General features: G+C 40.0%; 3 protein-coding genes across 4 annotated transcripts; 1 reads left to right on the top strand and 2 right to left on the bottom strand.

Annotated features, from left to right (window-relative positions):
• Positions 1–784: 784 nt before the first annotated feature.
• lonrf2 (LON peptidase N-terminal domain and ring finger 2) lies at positions 785–10,432 on the bottom strand. The gene is made up of 12 exons (XM_088415708.1): positions 9,156–10,432; positions 6,129–6,247; positions 5,842–5,964; positions 5,613–5,768; positions 5,120–5,309; positions 4,892–4,991; positions 4,701–4,815; positions 4,272–4,393; positions 4,001–4,187; positions 3,018–3,152; positions 2,787–2,936; positions 785–2,597 (listed from the first exon to the last, which is right to left on the bottom strand). Exons 1-12 carry the CDS (start codon positions 9,856–9,858, stop codon positions 2,439–2,441), a joined length of 2,259 nt encoding a protein of 752 aa, XP_088271834.1. The 5' UTR covers positions 9,859–10,432; the 3' UTR covers positions 785–2,438.
• Positions 10,433–10,523: 91 nt separating this feature from the next.
• On the top strand, positions 10,524–19,103 carry nms (neuromedin S). 2 transcript variants are annotated; one of them, XM_088415861.1, is made up of 8 exons: positions 10,524–10,653; positions 15,652–16,782; positions 17,548–17,594; positions 17,714–17,761; positions 17,829–17,864; positions 18,680–18,733; positions 18,802–18,876; positions 18,949–19,103. In XM_088415861.1, the coding sequence occupies exons 2-8, from the start codon at positions 16,713–16,715 to the stop codon at positions 18,955–18,957; spliced, it is 339 nt and encodes a 112-aa protein (XP_088271987.1). In that variant the 5' UTR covers positions 10,524–10,653; positions 15,652–16,712; the 3' UTR covers positions 18,958–19,103. The 2 variants fall into 2 exon arrangements, with proteins under 2 accessions (XP_088271987.1, XP_088271988.1); XM_088415862.1 differs by having other exon boundaries at positions 10,558–10,665.
• Positions 19,104–20,019: 916 nt separating this feature from the next.
• pdcl3 (phosducin-like 3) lies at positions 20,020–24,141 on the bottom strand. Its single transcript, XM_088415864.1, has 6 exons — positions 24,095–24,141; positions 23,756–23,876; positions 22,976–23,066; positions 21,872–22,015; positions 21,566–21,774; positions 20,020–20,311 (listed from the first exon to the last, which is right to left on the bottom strand). Exons 1-6 carry the CDS (start codon positions 24,098–24,100, stop codon positions 20,166–20,168), a joined length of 717 nt encoding a protein of 238 aa, XP_088271990.1. The 5' UTR covers positions 24,101–24,141; the 3' UTR covers positions 20,020–20,165.
• Positions 24,142–24,307: the final 166 nt, after the last annotated feature.

The raw sequence follows: 24,307 nt of genomic DNA, 5'->3' as shown, positions 1-24,307 counted from the left end.
TAGATAGATAGATAGATAGATAGATAGATAGATAGATAGATAGATAGATAGATAGATAGATAGATAGATAGATAGAAACATTTAACAACTACCATGATGTTCAAATAAATTGAATTAAAACTAAACTCAAATCACGTTATGGGAACGAAGGACTATAGTGTACGTCCCAATATAATGGTTTAAAAAATTATTAACATGATAGCATTATGATGTCGTAAGAATCAGTAAGAAAACTAAAGAAAAGCTTTAATAAAAAAATCGATATTTATTTACACAAGGACTAATAGTACCCGAATAGAAAAAAAATGGCGATCTCGTGCGACATGGATGAGACAATTATCTGTGGCAGCACTGGCCTCTTGTGGCCATAAGGTGCATGTGCTGTAATACGTTTACTAAAATGTGGAAAAATACATTTCTTTTGGAAGTAGACCCACTAAAAAACTAAACAAAACGTATTGATGCTATGTGAGGAAGGAAAAAACAAATGTCAGCCGTTTAGATTTAATGCAGCATTCTTTGGGTCATTTTCCTCAGACCAACTTCTAAATTTGAAGATTGAGTACTAGATGAGCTGTTATCGAACTTAAACCAAGTACCACCTTAAAATATCTTCAGTTACATATGAGAGCATAAACGTAAAGTTGTAATTATATATATATATATATATATAAATCTGTCATCCCGCTTGAATTATGTATATGTGAGGATATTTTGTAGCTACAGGCCTATAAAATGATCATAATTATAACATCACAATATAATAATTCAAATAAACAAGAAGCTTATTTGGTTTCCTTTATTAGCAATAAAAAATAATTACAAGATCTCCCTTTACAAATACGCGAGGAAATGCAGCATGTCGTGAATCCCGCCCATTACAGGGACGGCGAGGAATCACAAACATTTGGAAAGACAGAAGAAAAAGCGCATCTATGGTACATTTGACCTTTCTCACCCGAGTATTCTCGCCCGTCATTTCAAACCACATCCGCCGGGAACTTTTTTTTTTTTTTTTAACTCCTTAAATAAGCAACACTTTTCATTTTCACACACCAGACACAGCTAGATGGCAAACTGACACGTTTTAAGTGCTTTCCATTTTTAAAAGAATAAACGCTGCTTCCGTCACATTCAGAGAGTCCGTCGCAGACACTCACGGTGAGAAAATGGTACAAATGTAGCGCACATGCGCACTCACACAAAGATGAGAAAAAGGCCTCAGTATTACATCAAGACAACTCACATTCAAGCATCAACAGTAGCACTGCAACTAAAGAAAAAACAGGAAAAGTGTGCCAAAATACATAACCCACCGCCGTCGAGACTGAACAAATAAGAAATGCTAGTCAGAAGAACCAGCGTTGATATGCCATGTGCTAGGCGCGGAATATTATGCACATTCGTTTTTTTTTTTTTCTATCCTTTTTTGTGGTCTTTACAGTCAACGTGGAATAGAAGAAAAATGCTTATGTAAGCTACAGAGTAAATAAATAAATAAATGGACTGAAATGAGCCTGGGCTATTTTGCCACATAAATGGGCTGCAGTCACGATTAAACCTAAGGCGGACTCTTTTAAATTGAGATTTGTTTTTTTTTCTATTGCTATAGCTGCTTATAGCTACAACTAGTGGGAAGCGAGGTTCCAAGGCAACGGTGTAGTCCATTTAAACCGGCTGCAGAATGGAGGGGAAAAACAAAAAAAAACACATCTGGTTTTAAAAGGAGGATCTAGTTTGCACAAAAACAAAAAAATCATGAGGTAACTGCCATCAACTACAATATGGGTGCCCAAGGCTATTTTCAAGGTGCCTCAGGCTAGTTTGCAGACTAAATGGGCTGTGGAATTATTTGAAAACAGTGTGACCCTGGCTATTTTCTAACTTAGTATACATAATATTCTGGACATTGTGTTGTATTGGGTTCCTTAGCCTAGTGTGCTGCCTCAACGTACTGCGGTAAGCATATACAAGACGCAAAGCAAAACAAAAGCTTGTTTTAAGAAGAAAATAAAAGCTTGTATGAAATCACGCAGTAGCTGCATATAGATTTGACAACATGGGGGCTAACAGAAAAAAGTTAAATGAATTGAGGTTCTCTCAGGCTACGTTAGTCTAGATGGACTGAAGTAAAACAAAGTAAGAACCATTTGAAATATATATGTATATATATAAATAAATGGCATATAATTACAACACAGACTGATGTAGAGTACCTAAAGTGACGTTCCCGACGCTTGTTGAATAAACACTGTACTTGCGGCCAACCTTAATTTTCATCCATGACATGATGAAGAAGCGGCTGCGGCGGGAGCGGCACATAAGGAAACGCAGATTTTAAACGACAATAAAACATAAACGACATTTCGTTTTAACAGGCGACTCGATCGACTCGGGTTGTGCGCAAATGTTGCGGAGGTTGCGGCGGATGGCCGTCGTCATCGCGGCCTCTTGCGCATGACGAAGATGAGGACTTTTCGAATGGCCTGCAGACGGTCCTTCAAAGCGTTCATGGACAGGATGGTGAGCTGAGCCCGGTTCTGGAGGGGCAGCACGGCCAGAAGCCACCAGCACCACGCTGGGCCGCTTCCGTTCGACTATGAAGGCACACACACAAAAAAACGTTGAGGCTTGCGGTTGCAATTGGAATAAAGCAAGCGAGGAGCAGTTTCTTTCTCTCGCTCTTTTGAAGGAAAACAAGAAAGAAACTTTTTGTTTCGCTCTGTCCTTGAACTACATTTTTTTTTCCCCAACAGCAACGTGGGAGTTTTTGGCATGGTTCTCACCTGCGGGTCCGGGTCTTTGCCGGGCAGGGGTCCAAAGTGGCTGACTATTTGTGTTTTCATATTGTCTTTGAGGGACGTGAACCAGTTGTTGGCCTGCTCATAGACGGCGTCATGCAGCTTCAGCAGCTCCACCAGCTCCTCGCCTTCCACCTGCAAAGCACGACAGAACGTCGGATTCCATGCAGAAGTTGTTTTTTTTTTTTTCCCCCCCGTTCAAACGCAAAGCCTCACCTTTTTATCTTCCAGGTACTCAATTTTGGCAGTGTGGTAACCGTCTCTCTGGCCGTGACTTAAGACTTTAAAGCGAGACACCCCAATGGTCTCCACTACCGAGCGTCCGTCGGGGAAAAACTTGACGTCTTGGACCTGGAGAGACAACGTTTTGGCGATTAAGATGTGAGCCACAAAACTTGACGGATGGTAAAGATTTTTGGAGCGCCGGGAACTCCCGCTTCCTCCCACACTCCAAAAACTTGCACGTCAAGTGTATAGGACATACTAAAATGTGTGATTGGGTGTGTAAATGGTTGTTGGTCTCTGTGTGCCCTGCAATTGGCTGGCAGCCAGTTCAGGATGTTCAGGGTGGCAAATTAGTGTGTGAAAATCAATATTTTACCAATATTGGTGGGAAAAAATAATTGTATTTTCATTAAAATAATCAACACATTATGTAATAGGAAATGGAGTAAGTGAAGAAAGATTTCCCTGCCATCAGTCTAAAACCTCTTAAGTAATTTTAGTGAATTTTGGGATTTACAAAAAAAAAAAAAAAAAAAACACTATTGGCAGCTGGAAAAATTCTGCGCCAACAATATTTTACCTTTCCATTCTTTTAAATGTTGTTTTTAATTCAAACTACGGACCAATCTTGTGTTGAAAATAATTTACGCTCTTTCATGATGAATGTTATTGATTGAAAAAACTAGGGGTTTCTTTAAATCATTCAACCCCAAAGATGTATTTATACATGTTTATTAACAGACATTCAAACCCAGGTCGTGATTTAGAGATTTTTTTTCCTCCCGTATAATAAGTTAAAAGGGTCTCAAAACACTTTTGTGAAAACAAACAAACAAAGCGTGACAATGTCTTTTTGAATGATACTTATAAATACGTGTTTGGAATTGACTGAGTTAACTTCAGATCCCCCAAAATACTCATGAACCAATACGACGGCAAGGACCACAATCATGAATAAAGAAGGTAAGCCTGACCTGCAGCATGCATCCAAAGTCGGCGAAACCTTTGAGCTCGTCGGCGATGCACATGCCAAACTGCTTGGTTCCCGTCTCCATGGAGCGGCGGATCATGAGGCGGTAGCGCGGCTCGAACACGTGCAGCGGACACGGGATAGTGGGGAAGGCCATAGTGCACACGAAGATGGGCACTTCCTGGTTCAGGCTGGAAGGGGAACACGTGTGCTGAGTGAGTGGTCGGGCTCACTACTCAGCAAGAGGGTTTAGTCGGCCACCTGTTGATACTCACTTGGAGAGCTCCTTCATTTCCTCCTCGTGGATCTTCTTCCTCTCCGCCAGCTCATTGGCCAGAAAGCGCTGCAGCACCTCCTCCATCAGAAGCGTCTTGTTGTAGCCTCGGATGGCCAAAAACTGGCGCGGGTAAAAAAAAAAAAAAAATTATATAATTATTATTTTATTTAGCAATAAAAAGATATTCAGTTCAATTAATACATTTAAAATAAAAAAAAACATCATATGCCATGGGTGTCCTTAAGGGGCGCTGTCCTGCATGTTTTCCGGGTTTCTTTCCCCGACACCCCTGATTCAAATGATCAGGATCATTATCGGGCTTCGGCTAAGCTTGCAGATGAGCTGATCATTTGAATAGCGGCCCTTGACGACTGGGTCTGGACATACGCTCATGGCTCAGTAATAACCAATCGCGGATCATGCTAACCTCTGAGAGGTTCTCCTTGCACAAGGGGCAATTGGGGTTGTGGTCCAAGCAGCGTTCCAGACACTTGAGGCAGAAGGTGTGTCCGCAGGGCGTGGCCACCGGCTCGTAGAACAACCTGGCAGAACAATGAGGACGTTTAGTCAAGTGTGCGTCAATTCCTCCTCCGTAGCTTCAAGAGACTTGTCATTCACCTCATACAGAGCGAACACTCCAAGTCCCCGCTGTCCAGCAGGTCGGCCGGAACCACTCTCCCCACGCATGCCGGCGCCAGCGTGACGCTGCTCGACTCGCCTGCATAAGCAAACGGACGTTTAAAAACGTGGAGCTACTCTTCCACGAGGGCTGGGCAAAGTCATCTATCCAATATGAATTTCTTTGACCTTTCGATCTGGAGGTATTACCCCAATAAGGTTCCTTACCAGGTTTGGGCATCTTGGAGGGAGGACCGAAAAAGCCGTCATCGCTCTGCTTCCTTTTAAGGCCAGCGGGTTGTGCCGGTGCGGAGGCCAGGACGGCGGCCAGGCTCTTGCTGCTGCCCTCAGCTCCTGTGGCGGATGACTCCCACGGTCGGGAAGTCGACTCATCCGGCAAAGTGCTTTTTGTCACGTCCTGGACAGAAAAAAAAAACAAACATCATGTAAGAAGAGAGTGACAATTTTGATACTGGCACAAAAAAAATTGTCAGAAAAACTTTCGCATACACTCATCATGCAAACAACTAGGAGCACAAAGTATTAAAAAGGTAAAAATACCTGCAGAAATATTCAATACAATTTGGGGGGTAGTAATAAAAATAAACTACTTTATATAAACAAAACTAAAATCTTAAAAAAAAAAAAAAAAAGGAAAATACTTGTAGAAAAATTGAAAACAATTTTCCAAAGTTTTCCTTTTCTTTCTCTTTTTTTTTACCTGCAAGGATGAAGCAGGCTTGGACTCGAGGGGCCTCAGGGTTTGGAGCAGTGCGGTGGGCTTGAAGGGGCGGGAGGCCACCCCACCTTGGAGAGGGTGCAGAGGCGTGGGCATGTCTTGGTTCTCGAACACCGAAGAGAAGAGCTCAGCGAGGACCTGTGGCGAAGAATAGACTTGAGCACTGGCGGCACAAGCGGCGGATTGACAGATGGCCCGACGCCGCCATTACCTTCTGAGCCTCCGATCTAACTTTGGTCCAGTTGGGTTTGAGTGCCACACACATGAAGTACTCCTGCAAGGCCTCGTCATTACGCGACGCCTGACTCAGCGTGGTGGCCTTCAGGTAGTGAGCCTACAAAGACAAAAAGGATTGCATAGGATTCACGACAATGAAAGCTAACAAAAACGTAAAAATATTTGTAGAAAACAGTATGAAGGAAAGCAAATAAAAATCAAAAATGTATTCTGCTAAATATCGCCCCAGGATGTTCCCCGCTGAATCGGCGTACGCCTTACCTTTGGCCAGAGAGGTTTGATCTGACACAGGGTGCGAGCATCCTGCAGCGCCCGACTCACGTCGTTCATCTCCATGTGCAGTTCGGCCCGCTGGCACAGCAGGCGGCCTGAAGATGGCGCTGCACGCACAAATAACAAAGCAGGGTCAAGTGGACGCCAGAAGTAGGGCGACTGGCGCTTGCAACGTCACGTGAAGCGGTGTCACGTGGAAGCCTCACCTCCCTTCCTCCAAACGAGGCAAATGTGATCCTATCAGTCGAGTTAATGGCAAGCCTTTTCTTTTTATCACTCAAGCATGCACTGGCAACTTGATTTGTCACATTGTATTATACACAATAAACAGTACCAGTAAATCTCATTGGAGGAGGGGGGGTACTTCATCCAGGAAGTACAAGTGGAAGAAAAATACACAGTACATAGGAATGTATCCACTGTAAAAGCAGTGATTTATCCTTACGTGGGATACTTTTGGCTTTAAGTAAATGCAAGCAAGCTGCATTTTTTTATTAACATGCTTCTATTTATGAATATGTTGTTTTTAAAATGAAAAACGATATCTGTTTTAAGGACCATATTAATCTAAGTCTTGTTTCCAAAGTTTGGAATCATTTGGAAATGTCCATGTTTTTTTTTCCACCTCCACAAATACATTTTTTAACTATTCTCCTCAGTCCCAACATATTCGTTTGTGTCCGCTGTTTTCTCCATTTTGTCACAGCGAGGTCAACTGTATCCCGGCCAAACACACGAGAAATCATCGGGCAGGACAGGATGTCCTTTACTGTGTGCACTGGGACTTAGTTGGGGAGTAGCTGTGCAGTACTCCAAAAAAAATGTTGGATTGGGTCTCATAATTTACAATGTAATAAAAAAAAAAACTGAAATACATTCCAGACATTAATGTGGCACTAAAGGTTCATAACTGGCTATGGGAAGCAGAGAGAGGCTACGAGCTTCTCAAAATGGAGACTGCCGTTCAATGAATGAATGGCAACATCTGCGACTGGCATGCGGCGCGTGTAAAATAACAGCATGCGTCACATGTCGCTGCAACGGCAGCCAAGCGCTGCTTCCTTCCCAGCCGCCACCATCGCCATGCCTTTTGCCAGGCAAACCAGTCAACGCAAACAGACGCTGGCCCATTTGCTCGCGTAAAACTGCTCGAGTCCTTCTCATTTCCGATGGGAAGTGAATGTATCTGCGGTACTAATACTGAATAAACCTTTAACGTTTTATTCAAAATCCAGAAGCGCGAAAGCAGGTTAAGTTCCAATTCCATTTTTTTGTGTGTTTTTGCTGCTACACCTGTTAATTTTATGCGCTATTATGCATAATCTATTTGCTCTGAATATTTCTTCGGTTTCTAGAAAACACGCGGCGTAACGGTTGCTTGCGGAAGTCTTCATGTTTTTTCAAGACAACAAGAGAATATAACAAGGTTTGATTAGGGATGTTCAATGCCAATTTTTTTTGCATACTGATGTCAATCAGTATGTGTACTCAAGTCTTGAGTAATATACAGATAAATTACCGATACTCCTAATACTTTTGATACACAACCCCCAGTTAAAAAAAAAAAAAAAAATCCTAATCCAATATTGTCTTGAAACCCAGCAGATTAATTTGTGTCCAATGTGAGGGACATTTGTTTTTGCTCGATGTTTCTTTATTGATTCAAGCTACAGAACTAAGTCGCGGTGTTCTCAATAGAGCAGAGGTCCCCAAACGCTGATTGTTTTGGAATGACTTAGTTTATCCTACAATTGTGGCGATAAAAAAGAACCCCTGCATTAGAGGAAATTAGCAACGGTCCAAGCACATTAAATTGGCCATTGCGTAATTGTTGCATTGATGCCAGCGTAAAATGTTCTATCTTAAGGAATAAACAACTTGAAAACCAAAAACGACTGCAAAGAAAAAGCCCAGTCATGTAACAACCGCTTATAAAATATTTGTTTGAAATCCTTTTATGAGCATTTTGATGAGAGAACACTCCCTGTACCTAAACCTTTTGAGTCAAGTGCGATCAAAACGGTCAGTGTCTGTGTTCCTCCTGGACAAAGTGAACTTGAGCGAGCCCACGTGTGACTCATGGCGTGCATCACAGCTCAGTTACATATCATCTCCATAACCGTGACCTGAATGTTACCCAACGTGCCAGAAACTTATGAAACTAATATACGAGTCTTACATAGGAGGCATCCAATTTTGCAAGGAGGAGGCAACCTAATAGTTTGGATGCTAAATGATCTTTGACAAGTGTGACGGTTGCCACTGCAAAACGGTTTTGTATGACTTTATGATGACGCATATTCTGTGTCACTGTTGGAAACATCTTCAGAAAAACATTTTTGGCAAACTTGAGTGATGTGTTTATTTACTGTAAAATGTGGCCTGTAAAGTATTATACCATTTGAAGCATTTTTTAAACAATAGTGAAGTTAATTAAGGAAGGAATGCTTCTCTTTGTTTCTTCTTTTTAGAAAAATGTGCATCGTATTGATTTAAGTATATTTAAAAAAGTATTCTGTAATTCTTTTTGTGAATAATGTCAATACTTTGTATTTTACATCAAGCATTGAACAAAGTCACTAGGGAGCTGAAATTTTGCACAGATGGTGACATCCTAGACACAGGATGTGGAAGAATTTGTCCTGAGAATGGCCTCAGTACTGTGCAAGGCTTAAAGTAAATTCCAATCAAATGTCTTAAAATGTAAAACAACATTACTGTGATCGATGTATATGTGACCAGTAGCGATGACAATTAATTTAAACTAAGAGTTGTGCATTTCAACTAAGCGGTTTTAGAGTCCTCGCTTTACCTCCTAAAAAGTTTACTAAAAGTGTGCTTCTTAGGTAATAATGAAGGCCAGTCATATAACATGCCCTGTGTGCGGAGCCCACACACTAGCGCCACCAGCTGGTGACATCCTAAAGTGATCTAGGTGAAAGTAGGTCACCTGTTGCAAAAAAAAAGAAAAAAGAAAAGTACTATAACATTTACGCGTTTTTTTGTCATCCTTACCTAATTGCACAGCCTCGTCGTATTTCTGCAGGGCCTCCGTCAAGTTCCCGCTCTGCTGCAGCACCTCGCCGTCGATCCACAGGCGGCGTGCTCGGCTCTCTGTGGCGAAGAGTTTGTCCACCAGGCCGCTGAGCACCACGTCCAGCCGGCGGCCGTTGGGCAGGCCGTCCTTGCGGGCCAGGGCTCGCTTGCAGTGCACGCAGTCCGTCACAGAGTCGACCTCCAGGCAGCGTTTGCAGAAGGTGTGCCCGCACTCCACCGTGGAGGGTTCGTGGAGCAGGCAACGGCAAAGACCGCACGAGAACAAGTCCAGCGGGTAATCCTCGGAGCTTCCCCCTTCTGAGTCCTCGCTTTCCTCCCCGCCGGGAGCGCTCTGGAGGCCCGGCTCCTTCTCTCGGAGGCCCCGGGCAATGCTATCCACCAGCAGCGACAGCTCCTCCGGCCGCAGCTTGCCCAGACTTGCCGCTTGGCAGAACGAGTCCAGCGCCTCGGAGATCCGCCCGGCGCGCACCAACGAGTCGGCCTTGCGTAGACACAAGCCCCGATCGGGTTGCTGAAGGTCGGTCAACTGCGAGCTGTAGATCTCGGCGGCCAAACTGAAGTCCCCGGCGCGGCTGGCCTCCGCTGCCACCTCCAGCATCTCCGGGCAGATGCCCGGGGCGGACGGGTGCGAGAGCGGGTGGAGCGGCATCTCGACCTCCATGATTAATTAAAAATTAAAAAGGGGCTCTGTTTAAAAACGACTTAGATTACCGATCGCAGCTCCCCGCGGTCCAACCGAACACCCGAATGTGAACGTGTGCTTGCCATTGGGAAGTCAATTCGATAGAATTCGGAGTTCAACACACAGCAGATTCTTGCGTGCCCATTTTTTTTCACGAGTAAAAGCCGGGGGAGGTTCAGCGAATAAGAAGCTTAGATTTATATCCACCGCTCTCTGCAGTGCGAAGGGGAAGTCAACTTTTACCAAACGGTGCGGTAACGTCAAGGTTTACATATTAACTTTTCCCACGGTTGTTTTAAATACGAGAGCCAAATTAGCAAAATGCTAACAGCTAGCTAGCGTCGATCGAGACGATCCAAAACGCGCACACAAGCGACGTTCACCAACGAATCCAGACCCTCGAACGACTACACGGTTTAAAATGTATCAAACGCCCTACCGAAAAGAGGGAAAAAAAAATAGTTTGCCTGTCGATTTTCCACGGATAAGTTAGCGCTGACTGCCAGAGTCGTCGACCCAGTCGAGCAGCTACTCACTGCGAGTTTGCGTTTTGCTGCTACATGCCGGTGTTTAATTCGTCCAAACGGGTCACATGTTGCGTAAAACGCTCCGTCATTGGCCGGCCGGACGTCCCTTTTATATAACGTGTTTGTGTTGTTGTATAAGACTTCTTTCCCCGCACACTCAAGGAGCAAGATTACACATACGTGTGTACATATTTATAGATATGTATCACACGTCATATTAATACGAGAACATAAATGTTTCATCATAGTAAGTAATTGAGTGAGTATCATCCCAAATGACGACACTTTGTACTCTCAATGGAACTCGGCGTCGTTGTTTTATGTAACGCCTTTATATAAGCAGCGTTACAAGTGCGGTTTTTCTGGAACATATTGCATTCACTTTTTGAAAAACTGGGGGGCGCAAGCACACACCAACCGCGAGGAAACTTCGAATATCATTGTGCAAAAAAAGTGTTAAGTGAGCGTTAAATAACATTGGACTGGGCCCACTTCCTGTCCCCTGCAAATACATACATAACCAAAAATAACAAAAGATGGGAAAAAACATTTTTCAACTTGCATAAGTGTGCACAACCTTTACCATAGGTAACAAACATTGAAAAGGTCAACACATAACTGTCACGTTGTACTTTGAACTACCTAAACTTATACAGAACTACTTAAACTTACTACTAGCCAGTCTCAATATCAAGCAAAATCCTGGACCTTTGGCATGCAGACATGAAAAAAAAAAAGAAAAAAAGCCAACTGTTGTTGCGTGTAGTAAACAAAGCAGCTACTCACTGGAAACACCCACAATTTCATCAGTGTTTGGTTTGCCCACTTTTTTTTGCACCAATTTTGGAGGGATGTCCAGTTCTTGGTAATGTTGCGCCCATTTCTTTCCAATTGATGATGACTGTCTTTGTTGAGGTCCATGTTATATGTAATAAAAAAATTAATCAATTGTTTTAAAGTGCAAAATCAACATGGTGAATGATGTCAATATACTTTACACCATACAATTAAAACTCTTCGTAGAAGAATCAAATGCAGAAAAAAACATGCGAGTGACAATCAAAAAAAAAAAAAATTACAGGCTGTACTGGGTTGAAGTATTGACTAAAATATGTTTTAAGATGAGATTTAAGAACCGCAATAGAGAAAGCTTCCCTAATATTCAACGGAAGACCATTTCATAAAAAAGGAGCACGATGGGAAAAGCCCAATCATATTTTGTCAATTATTTTGTACTTTGATTAATGACATTTCAGTGACACTGTGAAAGTTCCGCAGATATCAGTCAGGAAAAGCCTATTAGAACATCTGAACGTCTTCATTAGACTTAATCAGGGACACTTTAAATGAAGAAATTGTGTTATGTTGAATTCGATCTAATATTAGTCACTGTTAAAGAGTGCGCACACTTGTGCAACCAAATTATCACAGTTATTTTTCTTGAAGGTATTTTTTTTTCAATCAAGTTGCAAAAATTATAGGTGACAGCGGTAGAAAAAGTTGAAATGGTAGAGCCAGCCTTTTTTCTTCACATCTTTCAAAATGAAACGTAATAGCACGCTATTACATGTTGCGTGTGTGTGTGCGCGCGCGTTCACGTGTTGACTGCTCTCATGACTCACCGCCTCCATGGAGATAAGAGGAGAGATAGGTGTGTGTGTGTGTGTGTGTGTGTGTGTTTGAGCCGCTGCAAAGGTGCATGTGCTGTTCTTGAATGGATTCAGTCACGTGTTTCTGTGGATGAGTTATCAGTATACCTATTTAGTTAGTTCTGCTTTCAATTTTTTTTGTGCTGCCCAAAATTGTGCACAGTGATACGGTGGAATGTTTGCATAATTCAAGAGGTTCCTGGTTTGAAATGTTGCTCCTTCTAATATTTTATTTGGGCCCATATTTTGTACCTCCATTTAAAATTCAAATTCATAAAAATCTCCCCAAATTTGCATCTGAAAATGACTATTATGCGTGTTCCTTCATTTGTCGTGGGGGTTTCCAAAAAACATCAGCAATAAGTATTAATATCTTGAAATGTATTTTTTTTCTGTTTGTTATGTTTTCAGATTATTAACTATTTTTACTTCTTCCTACTCCTTTTCGAACAGAGTACTTTTTTGTTATGTTTGGCTTTATTTTCAATTTTCTATTATTCCTATTAACTACAGTATATATATTTGTATTTACAGTTCATGTTTGAAATATGTTCAAAACAAAACTCATTTATTTTTAATTTCCAAATTTTTTGGTATTCTTCAGAAACGTTTTTCCTTTGTGTTTTTTTTTATTATACTGCATGTCTTCACTTACAGCAATTGTTTTCACGTTTTTGTTTTTTTTAATCTATCTTTTTTATTATAGATGCTTTTCATTTATCACAAATGTTTTTTTTTTAATTTTCAGTTTTTCATTTATATTAGTTTATTGTGGGGTGGCTCAGAAGAGTGGTTAGTGCGTCCACCTCACAGGTCAGAATCCTCAGTTGAGATCCAGCTCGCTCAGGCGTTCCTGTGTGGAGTTTGCATGTTCTCCCCGGGCCTGCGTGGGTTCTCTCTAGGCCCTTCCACTTTCTCTCACATTTAAAAAAGATGCATTATTGGTGTATTGGGAACTCTAAATTATCCTTAGGTGTGATTGGGTGCGTGAATGGTAGTTTGTTTCTGTGTGCCCTGCAATTGGTTGGCTACCAGTCAAGGGTGTCCCCCACCCACTGCCTATAGCCTGCTGGGATAGGCATCAGCAAGCTTGCGACCCTTGCCTAATGACAGATGGATGAATCTGAGAGGTTAGACACATAAGAACTTATAAATAATGATTCATTACGACTGACAGCGCCTCTTTGAGCGGGAAACGCCGCATGCAGATTGATTGACAATGGCCTACAGTCCCTTAGCCAATCAAGACACAGAACATAAATTGGAGTTCCCTTGGCGATCAATACGCAACGTGCATTCATGCTGTCAAAAAAAAGTGAAAACACCGGAAGGTATACCGTGTTATAGAAAGAAAATGTCTGGTAATACTTAACCACCGCTAGATGGCAGTGTGTTCTACATTTGTCGCTTCCACATACTGTATTTGTAAGCTCCTCTTCAGCCCACTACTACTTTTGAATCTTTACCACAAAGTTAATAACATTCTTAACGATAATAACGATAAGGATGCCATTAATGGAAATGAGCGTATAGTTATTTTTGTGTTCTGAGTGATTAATTTCTCCATGTAGACAAGATACAGCACTGTTGAGTAGTAACGCAAAATGAAGTAATGAGTTGTCCTTGTGACCTTTGCGCTACCCATCCAATCGCCCACATGTCAGCCGTCATGTCGCGCCTGTTCCCAGCAAATTCAGGGAAAGCTCTTTAATTGGCCAGCGTGTTGCACAGGACCTTTACCGCAGCCTGACATAGACGTCGAAGAATAATACATTTCTTGGTGTGACTAGGTCATGATGAGTTGTTCTTAACGACCGCCGTAGGGCTTGCGTGTGTGCTGCAATGAGCAGTGTACGATATCTACTGTACAGCAAGGAACATCAAGTTTGGGTGAGACTTCCGGAAATTATAAAAAAAAAAAACAACAACAAAAAGAATACAACTGCTAAGATTTTGTCGCTTCAATTTTGTGCATGGCTAAAGGTTGAACCTCTGAAATTTTACGGATCACAATATTTTGTGTAATTCAATTCACTTTAATGCGAAGAAAAGTTTGGTAGTGTAAAAAATAAAAAAAAACTGGTAATGCAATTTTTTTCCCATTGAACGCAAACCTTATGAGCGCACAATGCAATTTGCTTTGATCCTGGCAGCGTATGAACGTTTGTAAACTTTCCATTTGGAGCAAGGAGTTGAGAAATGATGACATCAAATATCTCATGTATCAAAAATGTAAATACAAGCTAAATTATATCACGTTTGACCATAAAAGAGATCATCCAAGACAGACCGTGTATTAAAAATGAGACAGGAAAGAAGGGAAATTATGTCGGAAATGAGACAAAAAAAATGCCCTGTGTCAAAAAAAAACAGGCAAACAGTAAGACACGCCGTTAAAAAAAAAGAAAAAGCCAAAAGCCCATGAGACAACTATGAAATGGTCCATGTGTCAAAACTAAATTTCTAATCATCAAAAACAAGACATAGCTCGTATCAAAGCTGAGATGTATATGATAAGTGTAAAAATGAGACATAAGCAATAAGATGGCCCAAATGTCCAAATTGACACAAGAAAAAAAAATAGACAGGCATCAGGACCTCTTAGGTAACAATTAGATGTCCCAAGTATCAAAATAAGACATAAAGCTTGACGACAACCTGCGTCAACATTAAGACAAACAAAATTGAAACTCGAGCAATAAGACGTACAAATTGTGTGAAGCTAAGTGGCGTCCAAGAATTTGACTCGTTCAGAATTAAAAAAAAAAAAGCGAGGGCCTCTTTATAGCGGCTTTAATTGTCATCCTGTAGCAAAGCTTTCAGGGTCTCCGAGAATTTTTTACGACGTCTATCAAGCGCCAGCGTTAGCCGCACGTCGATGCCCACGGGCTTATTAAGACCATAAGTCAGCGCATTTGTCCGCCTTTCCGTCATGCGCTCACACCCGGGAGCCCTAAAAACAAAAAAACATAGCTATCGATCTGCATTTTTCCCCGCGGTGATTTACGGCCATCAATGCCACGTTTGTGGAACTTTTAACAGAACACGTCCCCGGAATTGGCAGTGAGGTATGAAAAACTTAGCATTTGAACAATTCAACAATTGATTCACCAGGGGGCGCCACCCTGCATCTAAAATTTCCACAAAGCTAGAGAAGAAGTACTGACATCAATTGCCCAGAAGAAAGTTAACTGCAAGGTTGTTAAAAAATGTCCATTCTTACAAGGTAAAACACGCCGCCATCATGATTTGCACCTCCAATAACAACACGCTGTAAAAAATGTATTGACACTCACATCAAAACAACAAAAATAAACCAAATAAACCAAAGATATGATAGATCTCCTCCCTCTGCTACACTAATCACATTTTATAATATATATATTATATATATTATATATATATTATATATATATATATATATATATATATATATATATATATATATATATATATATATATATATATATATGTATATACACACACAATAAACAAAAGTGTCTGTGTGTATGTTGGGTATAGTGAATACAAAGGTGTATTTAGGTAGATGGAAGGCTGACGGGCATTAACGCTTTTAATTGCATTTGTCCGGACAGTGACGACAAACGTCCGACCTTTTCGCCAGGACGGAAAAGGTGGACCATCTGTAATTGCCAAGGTTGCGCAAGGTCGCCCTTAACTTTCGGGAAAAAAAAAAAAAACATCCAGCACCAGAGCGTCTGAGGAAAAGTGCGGCAACCAAAAAAGATCACAGTAAGTTGTCTATTTTGCAAAATTCAGTTTTGAAAATTCACCCAGTGAAACTAGTTTCAGTTGGCAACATAAAATTTGGTAGAGGTTTCAAGCCCCATCAAAAAGTCTCTACAAAGTAATTCAAGAGGAGACACAGCAAGTCTGCCATCTTGTTTCGAAGGAACATGTTTTTTTTCAGTTCAAGTTTTTTTTCTAATTCCTGAGCAAGTTTCACCACAAAAAAGTCTCAAGGAGCAATGCCTCAAAAGACACAGGATGTCAGCCATTTTGCTTTCAAGCTATAACAAACATGGCAGCCTCCAGATAAGTGCCACTCCCCCATGTAATATAATTTATTGATAACTAGACCTACGATTATATTAAAAACATATTGTTGGTCATTAAGAACACATTTATTTGCAATTTTTTTTTTTTTATCCCTTTTTCATGAAAAATGGTCTAAATCTTACACATTGTACCTTTAAGGTACATTGTACCTTTAAGGTACAATGTGTAAGCCAGCATAGTGTGATGATTTGTCGTAAAAAACCAAAGTCCCTCCAGAGTTTCTAGAAAAATATGAGCATCCGGAAGCGGTGCGTCCGACCGACACCGAATCCGTCTCGCGTAATTATCGCCAATACGCGTTACGGTTTTTCGTCATTGCGATGAATGACGCGCGCTTTTTACCTGCCGTGACGTCAATCCCGATCAAATGTCGTCAGTCGATTAGCTTAAATTCCCAGAAAGGGGCGTGTCCGCTCATCCGGTCATCATAGTGGGAAGATCGCTGAGCATCTAAAGGGAGGAGGTGTAACCATACACACACACACACACACACACACACATAGAGCAGGAGAACCCGGAGGGGAGCGCACCAATCAAACGGAGAACTTTGGGAAATCAAAGGGAACGGAAAGAAGACATGAACGTTCCACACGTCAGACAATTTGCACTTTTTTGTTTGTTCTGCTGCGGCTGCTGGCAAGCCATAGGTAGGTTCAATTATGTGTGTGTGTGTGTGTGTGTATTCCTGTACGGCTATACTTGTGAGAACCACTTTGAGTTTTCTACTGACTTAGTGAGGACATTTTGGAGAAGTGAAGACAATTTCATGGCTTAAGAGTTTGTATTCATTTGTAACACTAAACATATAAATTATAATGCAATATAGTACAGTAATTTTACTTTTATATTTGAAAGTATTTTTTAGCCTTTAAATCATAAGAATAAGTTCAATTGTAATTTAGTTAGATACTACAATCTATTTATACTATACTACAATCAAGTTACTTTTATGTATTTATTTAAATTTAAAAATAAAGTGCGTGGAGGTTAGTATTATTTTACTTACATTTTTATAATTAAATTCATAAACGTATTTTTTATGTGCAAATCATAAGAGTGTTTTTTTTTAATTGTAGTGCAATCCTAGCTATCAATACGTATTTATTAAAACTTAAAAAAATGATGTTGGATGTTCGTATTTTCTAATAACATTTGTTTACTTACTTTCGAAATGTACTTTTTTTTATGTGCAAATCGTAAGGCTATTTTTAAATTTGAAAATTTACATTGAAAAAATGTATATATAGTTGCTTAAATAGAATTTTTATTTGAAAAAATTAATTTGAATAATAGTTTATGAGATTAAATAAATTATTGAAATATTATATATGATATCAATATTAAAACACATAATGTGAATGTATTCTTGTAAATAAAAAAATAAAATGTGGACTTATATGCTTTTTATTTAGATGCAAGCCATTTTCAGAGATTGGAAGATGGACTCCTGTTCAGAACGGTGATAATAATGAACAGAAATTCACTTTTTTTTTTTTTTTTTTTTACTTTCTTTTTGTTTTCTTTTATGCCAAGTATTGCCATGCAATTGACTTTTTATGTGTTGGCGCTTCGATTTAGATTCGAGAAGATGAGCCCACTCAATTCTCATGGGATGACGACAACGAGGTATGTTTCATATGTGGGCAAAAATAAATCTATAAAATCATATAAAAAAAACATTTTTTTTTTACAGCAGGAGCAGCAGCAAGTCCAAAATCTTTTCAAAAGGGTAAGTGTGCCTGCCCTCTTTTTACTTGTTGCTTAGTTACTTACCTGGAATTGGACAAAAAGACACTTCAAATGAACACTTCAAACCATGTAGCTTTTTTTGGCGTTTTTTTTGGGTTGGGGGGGGGGGATTTGGTGTATCAAAAGTATGAGTGGTATCGGTACTGGGCATTGATTTCAGTGAGCACTCAAAATTTGAGTACTCATTTGGTATCATTTTGATTATGTATGCGTGAACTAAACGGTAGTTGGTGTTTGTTGGCCTTAAATGGTAATTGCTAGTGCGCTAATGCTATTCACGCTTACTAATTGGTTGCCATAGAGACATTTTGTTTCTAAAAATGATTATGTACGGAAGATAATAAATAATGTGTAATTATATCCACTCACATCAACCTTAGTAAATTATTTTTTTAATTTGTGTTCAACATTAGTAATTATTGAAAAAATGTGTGTGTCTGTCTGTGATAATCATTTTTACAAATTTTGAGGGTATCAAAAGTATTAGTGGTATCCGTACTTTTTATTGATATCAGTCACTGCTCAAAAGTTGAATATTCCTATTGGTATTATCTTAATTATCTTAAATAAATGGTAGTTTTTGTTGACCTAGCATGCTAATGCTAATAGGGGAATTGCTAAACAGTTAGCAGTGGCATGGCGTCTAAAATTCCTATGCATGGAAGATAATAAATCATGAGTGGTCTTACTTACTTCCTTGGTAGATAATTAAAAACTGCTCGATTGCATAATCGATTTGAAAAAGATCGGATAGTGACGGCCAAAATTTCAAAAACCACCTTTTCTCTTGCCCAGTTCTTGTTTCATTATTCAAAAGCGAAGACCTCTGCCGACCCGGATGAGAACACGGTGAGCGGACCGAACGGGTCGTCGATAAGAACGCGTGATTAGGGATGCTAATCGTTTTTCTCCCGCAGTCCGACTCGGTTCACCCTCTGATGCGACTTTCGCCCAAACTGACTCAGCGGAGGAAGAAGACGGTGCTGCTTGTGGTAAGACAAAATGTCCGCCAGACACTTAACGTCACACACTAACGTTCCATCTGTTTTGTTTTCCTCACGCAGAATATTTGAGATGAACCGCTACGTCGCAGGCTCGAATTCGACCGAACAAAAAAAGTGGGAGGAGCCACCGAAGGATGCGCAACGACGGCGCGTTGATGCTTGTGAATGAGACGTGTTGTCAAAGTGTTGCACATTAAATACTCGCACTGACTAACCTTGGCCTTTCATTTTATGGAGATGATTCATGGATGGTTTGGCCGGTTCAACTTGGAGGTGTCCATGACAACAACTTTAATGACCTGTCATCCTGGGTTTGTAACTATGACTTTTCACGGCCTGCCCTGGTTCCTTTGAAATGGTTGAACATAAAAAAAAAAAAAAGAAGTGTCAAATATACAGCAGTGCTTCTAAAATGGGGCGTGTGAAGACATTTCATGGGGCACATGAGATTTTATCAGTGACTCTACTTGAATGTTTTTCAAGGGACCGTATATATAAATATTTTTTTTCTTTTCAAATTAAAAGCAAATTATTTGGAACAAGAAGCAACATTATGCTAAATGCTATTATAGTGACAGAAACAAAGTTAGTTTTTATACAGATGTGTGTCATCATTAGTCACGCAATTTTCAGGCAGACAAGCCAGAAATAAAACAGATATGAATTTTTTAAGCAATGAATTTTCTGAAGTTTTTAAATCACTTGAGACGTCACGTTAAACGTCTATTTTTACTGTTTCCATTGACAGGTGTACAGCACCTTGTGAAAGTATTAGCCCCCCTTGAACCTTTGGACCCGCTGCCACATCTTTGGTTTGGTCAAATTTGATATTTTTGAGTGAAGAATACCGCCAAGAAATTTACATGATGTAGTTAATGACACGAGATGTTATTCAAATTTTCCATGTTCATGACGAAAATCCACTTTGATTGGGCTGGCAGTGAATATGGTCGGATCAAGGAATCCTGATTAAAAAATAATGTGTGCATTTCCTGCCAATTATAGGCACAAAATAGGCAATTAAAAAAAGTTAACTTTATACAATGATGTATACAACTTAAATTATTCTGAAGAATGTGGCAATGAGCAGGTTGAAAACACTACCATATTTAAAAACAGTCTAAAAATATCTCTTGTGAAATGAGTTGTTTATTTTCAATATTGACGGAGGGCATGATGGCTTACCCGAAATTTTGGCAGATGATTTAAATAAGGTATGAAATACCGTTTGTTGATTGAAAAAAAAAAAAAAAAAAGGAGTGTGGGGGTGGGCGGTCTTAATCTTCATCCGAGTCGTCGCTGTGGTTGCGTGTGGGGAGCGAGCACCTGATGGACGACATCATCTGATCGCGGATCTGCTTGTGGGGGTTCTCCTCCAGATCCGTCTTGACGGCGCCGGTTTCCGACAGCCTCCATTCCATCTCTGGAAGCAAACACACGTCAAGAAACGCTCAAATCCAAACGGTCTTGGCTTTGGTGCATTCTATCGTTTTTTTTTAAAGTTTGATTTAAGCGTGAATGATGGAAAATGATTTGTGAAAGACGCCCTCTGCTGGACATGACCAAGTATTACTTTAAGAATTTCTGCAGTAGTATACAGGGAGGAAAAATATTTTTTTTCTCTTATAACTTATTAGATGACTAAAATGCGTCATGTAGAATCAATTATTACTTGTGACTGTCACATGCACAACGGGTGAGCCGTGATTGGTTACTCAGGCCTTCAACACGTGATATTACTTTCAAGCAACATTAGGTGGAAAGTGTTTTCAATTTCATATAAAATGGTCCCAATCCTTTGACTTCTGTCGTCCTCCATGAGAACAGACTCAATTATGTTTCCGTTTAATCATAAGAAAATGTTTGAAATCGTTAGGTTTTCTTTTACAGGATCTTTTGCTCTTTTTTTCTGACACAGTACTCACCAAACCTGAGTCTTTGTTCCTTTGTTTTTTTTCTCCCCATTTTTGTTTTTCAACAAAAGTGATAGTAAATCAAATTTGATGCAAGTCCTAACCTTTAAACGACAAAATGAACTTTGGATTAATTGATTATTAACTCATTCAATTCCAAAGAGATATTTTTTTAAGGTTTCTAAGCATCCAGCCATTCAATCCCAAATAGCCGTACTTATTTTGATCTTTTTCCATGTTTTTCAAGTGTTTGGCTAAATAAGTACGAATGGCTAAGTAGTAATCAATTAAATTCATTCCTTAACACATTCTATTACTTTAGGTACTTCTGTATCGGAATTGATTACTTTAGTAATTGAATACTTAAAGTAATTGGTTACTTATGTACATATAATTTAAAGATAATGAACACTTTTTGTATTTTAGTGGCTTAAAGTAATTAATAGTATTTTAGTATTTTAGTTTCTAATGTAATCAAATACTTTTGGACCTTATTAATTATTTCACCAGCCATGTTGAGACCCTCCTTTATCCAAACACTTGAAAAAAAAATATATAAAAAATCAAATAAAATGTAAAAATACATCTTTGGGATTGAATGAGGTCAAATAATCCTTGGACAGAGACTGTATTTATTCTGTAAACATTGGTAAAAATACCTGAAAAGGATCAATTATCAACGCTCAAAATGTTTTAAAAAAAATAGTGCAAAGGTCATACTGAAATGTGTAGTTGTTGAAGGAGAAGATAAAATGGAAAAACACCTTCTAGCGTGAGGTTCATGCCCCCGAAGACATGCGGTCCGATGAACTGCGCCTTCATGTCGCCCTCACAGTAGACGAAGACGGTGGGCAGGTTTCTGTCAGGGTAGTTGGCGATGCAGGTGGTGGAGATGGACTTGAGGAACTTGGTCTGAGGAAACTTGCGAGCCAGCGCGCTCAGGTGCTGGTTGATCAGGGCGCACAGGGGGATACTGGCCAAACGCAAAAGTCCGTTTCAAGGACCGAAAAGAAGCGTGCAACGCTTGCGGGTTGCGAGCGATGTGCGTGGTCGTCGCGGTTGTTCCTTACCCCTGCTTGTAGAGGTGCAGCACCACCCAAATACCTTCTCCTGCCTTGTTGACCTCTTTGACGTAATCTTGACCGGAGATCTCAGTCACTTCCCCAAACACGTTCTTCATCTGCGACGCCTTCCACTCGGCCAGGCGCTTTTGTCTAAATACGCGCGCAAGCGCACACCATCTATTAATAACGTCCCTCCATTTTCTATAGCCGCTCATCCAAACTAGGGCGCTGGCGTCCTGGTGACTATCTCAGCCATCTTCCGGCAGTAGGCGGGGGAGACCCAGGACCGATTGCCAGGCACGCCGAGAAAAACAACCATTCATGCTCACAATCGCACTTAAAGGGACACTGTGTAAGATTTAGACCGTTTTTCATTAAAAAAAAGAATAAATTACATGATTATAAATGTCAAAAACTTGATAAATGTGTTCTTAACAACCAAGAGTATGTTTTAAATATAATCGCAGGTTTAGTTATCATTCAATTGTAGTGCCAGCCACACTGAGTAAAACAACCTTTCACGCTCACAATCGCACTTAAAGGGACACTGTGTAAGATTTAGATCGTTTTTCATTATAAAGAATAAATTAAACGATTATAAATGTCAAAAACTTAATAAATGTGTTCTTAACAACCAAGAGTATGTTTTAAAGATAATCGCAGGTTTAGTTATCATTCAGTTATAGTACATGGGGGTGGCACTTTTCTGGGGGCAGCCATGTTTCTTACAGCTACTGACAATGGTAAATGCAGCACCTTGTGCTGTCCGTCATGAAATACTGTTAAATCTTACACACTGTCCCTTTAAGGGCAAATTGGAGCGTCCAATCCACCTATTGTGCATGTTTTGGGGAGTGCCCAGACAAAACCCACGTAGGCATGGGGAGAACATGCAAAATCCACACAGAAAGGAGTTGAACCCGGAACTTCTGAAGTGAGAGACGAACGCGCAGAGAACCCATGCGGGCTTGGGGACAACATGCACACTCCACGCAGGAAGATCGGAGCCAGCTGGATTTGAACTCGAGTCCCTGGACGGTGAGGTGGACGTGCTAATCACTGCGCCACCGAGCTGCAAAATGTAGACAAATATAGAAAAAAAGACCACACCTGTACATCTCAATGGCCGCCTCGTCGTCTTCTTCAAACTCGTCTTCATTCTCGTTCAGCTCCTCCAGCGTCATGTTCTCATACGTCTTCACTATGCACACCAGAAGATGATAACGATAACCACAGAAACAAAAATGACATGCAGGGCTTTCGAAAAAAATGCATGAAGTTTAAAACAACAGTAATATTTACTTTTCCTTGAATTTTGGGATCAATCAATACCAAATATACACTAGTGCCATTATACCCAATACAAATACCAATGTACTGTTAGGTTTATAAACGTTTTTTTAAAAATCATCTTTCATATTAAATAACTTTTTTTTGAGTAAATAGTTGAGTTCTTACCCATGCCATGATAATATTAACGTTTTACAATATTATCATGAATATAACAATCAAAAGAAAACAAATAAAGGAATATGGGGAGACATAAATTGATGCTGAAATCAAAGCAGCTTTACACTCAGGTAAACCGGAAACTGTAATTTAAAATACGCAAAAATCAGAAATATTATTAAACAATACTGATAGAGCAAATTATTGATGTATATGCACTAAAAGAAGTATGGACCCATGAGACACTAACATAAATAACACGTGATGATACCGTGACTGACTTTTTAATCTATTAAATTGAAACAGTACTTGAATCGATCAGCACTGCCCTGGTGTCGTCCCCTGCAGTCTAAGAGAAGTAGTGCAGCTTTATAAACCGTTTCTCATATCTACAATTTTCTCTTAAATTAGCCAATAAACAATATAAAAAAACACACTTACCAACGGACTGCTGCTGAAGAGCCAACTCTTCCTCCTCTTGGTCATCTTTAGGAACTTCTTTTGGTGGAAGAATGCCTTTCTTTCTCAAGATGTCATTCCACTCAGTGTCCTCGTTGGGGTCCTGTGAGAAGCACCACGACATTTTGACCACTAAATGGCAAAAATACCCCCACTAAAAGTTACATTTCTCTCAAGTTGATGACAAGAAAAACACACACAAGAGTTTTGAAGCTACAAAATAAGCTACCTAGAGAAAACACTTAGGGCGACAATTGTTAGTTCACTCGTTGAAATACGCTTTGCGATTAAGACTCAAAGAGTAAAGTAATATTTTCTAACCTGCATTTTGTCACAATGAAGTTCCCTAAAAGAATCACACCGCTCATCTAGGCAGGACCGGAAATGGAAAGAGCGACGACTAAAAAGTCCGCTCAGAAACAAAACACGTTGTTCTCTGAGCTGTCACATTGCACGGTTACACGATGGATTGTCATAAAAATAAATAAATCGCATTCTTTTACTAGAATACATTTAGTTATTTTTTTCCCTTAG

This window comes from Hippichthys cyanospilos, chromosome 5 (assembly GCF_059441005.1).
Source record: "Hippichthys cyanospilos isolate Australia breed blue-spotted pipefish chromosome 5, RoL_Hcya_1.0, whole genome shotgun sequence".
In the NCBI taxonomy this organism is placed as follows: Eukaryota; Metazoa; Chordata; class Actinopteri; order Syngnathiformes; family Syngnathidae; genus Hippichthys; species Hippichthys cyanospilos.
The sequence above is the reverse complement of the archived record's forward strand: the minus strand, read 5'-3'. Positions and strand labels throughout refer to the sequence as shown.

Excerpts from the sequence above, each read along its gene's own strand:
- nms (XM_088415861.1), top strand. The coding sequence starts at position 16,713 with ATGAACGTTCCACACGTCAGACAATTTGCACTTTTTTGTTTGTTCTGC. Across the intron at positions 17,762-17,828 it reads CATGGGATGACGACAACGAG|CAGGAGCAGCAGCAAGTCCA; the intron begins GTATGTTTCATA and ends TTTTTTTTACAG. Across the intron at positions 17,865-18,679 it reads TCCAAAATCTTTTCAAAAGG|TTCTTGTTTCATTATTCAAA; the intron begins GTAAGTGTGCCT and ends TCTCTTGCCCAG.
- pdcl3 (XM_088415864.1), bottom strand. Across the intron at positions 22,016-22,975 it reads GCGGCCATTGAGATGTACAG|ACAAAAGCGCCTGGCCGAGT; the intron begins GTGTGGTCTTTT and ends GCGCGTATTTAG. Across the intron at positions 20,312-21,565 it reads CATGAACCTCACGCTAGAAG|AGATGGAATGGAGGCTGTCG; the intron begins GTGTTTTTCCAT and ends GTTTGCTTCCAG.
- lonrf2 (XM_088415708.1), bottom strand. The coding sequence starts at position 9,858 with ATGGAGGTCGAGATGCCGCTCCACCCGCTCTCGCACCCGTCCGCCCCG. Across the intron at positions 6,248-9,155 it reads CGACGAGGCTGTGCAATTAG|CGCCATCTTCAGGCCGCCTG; the intron begins GTAAGGATGACA and ends TTGTGCGTGCAG. Across the intron at positions 3,153-4,000 it reads ACTTTGGATGCATGCTGCAG|GTCCAAGACGTCAAGTTTTT; the intron begins GTCAGGCTTACC and ends TTGTCTCTCCAG.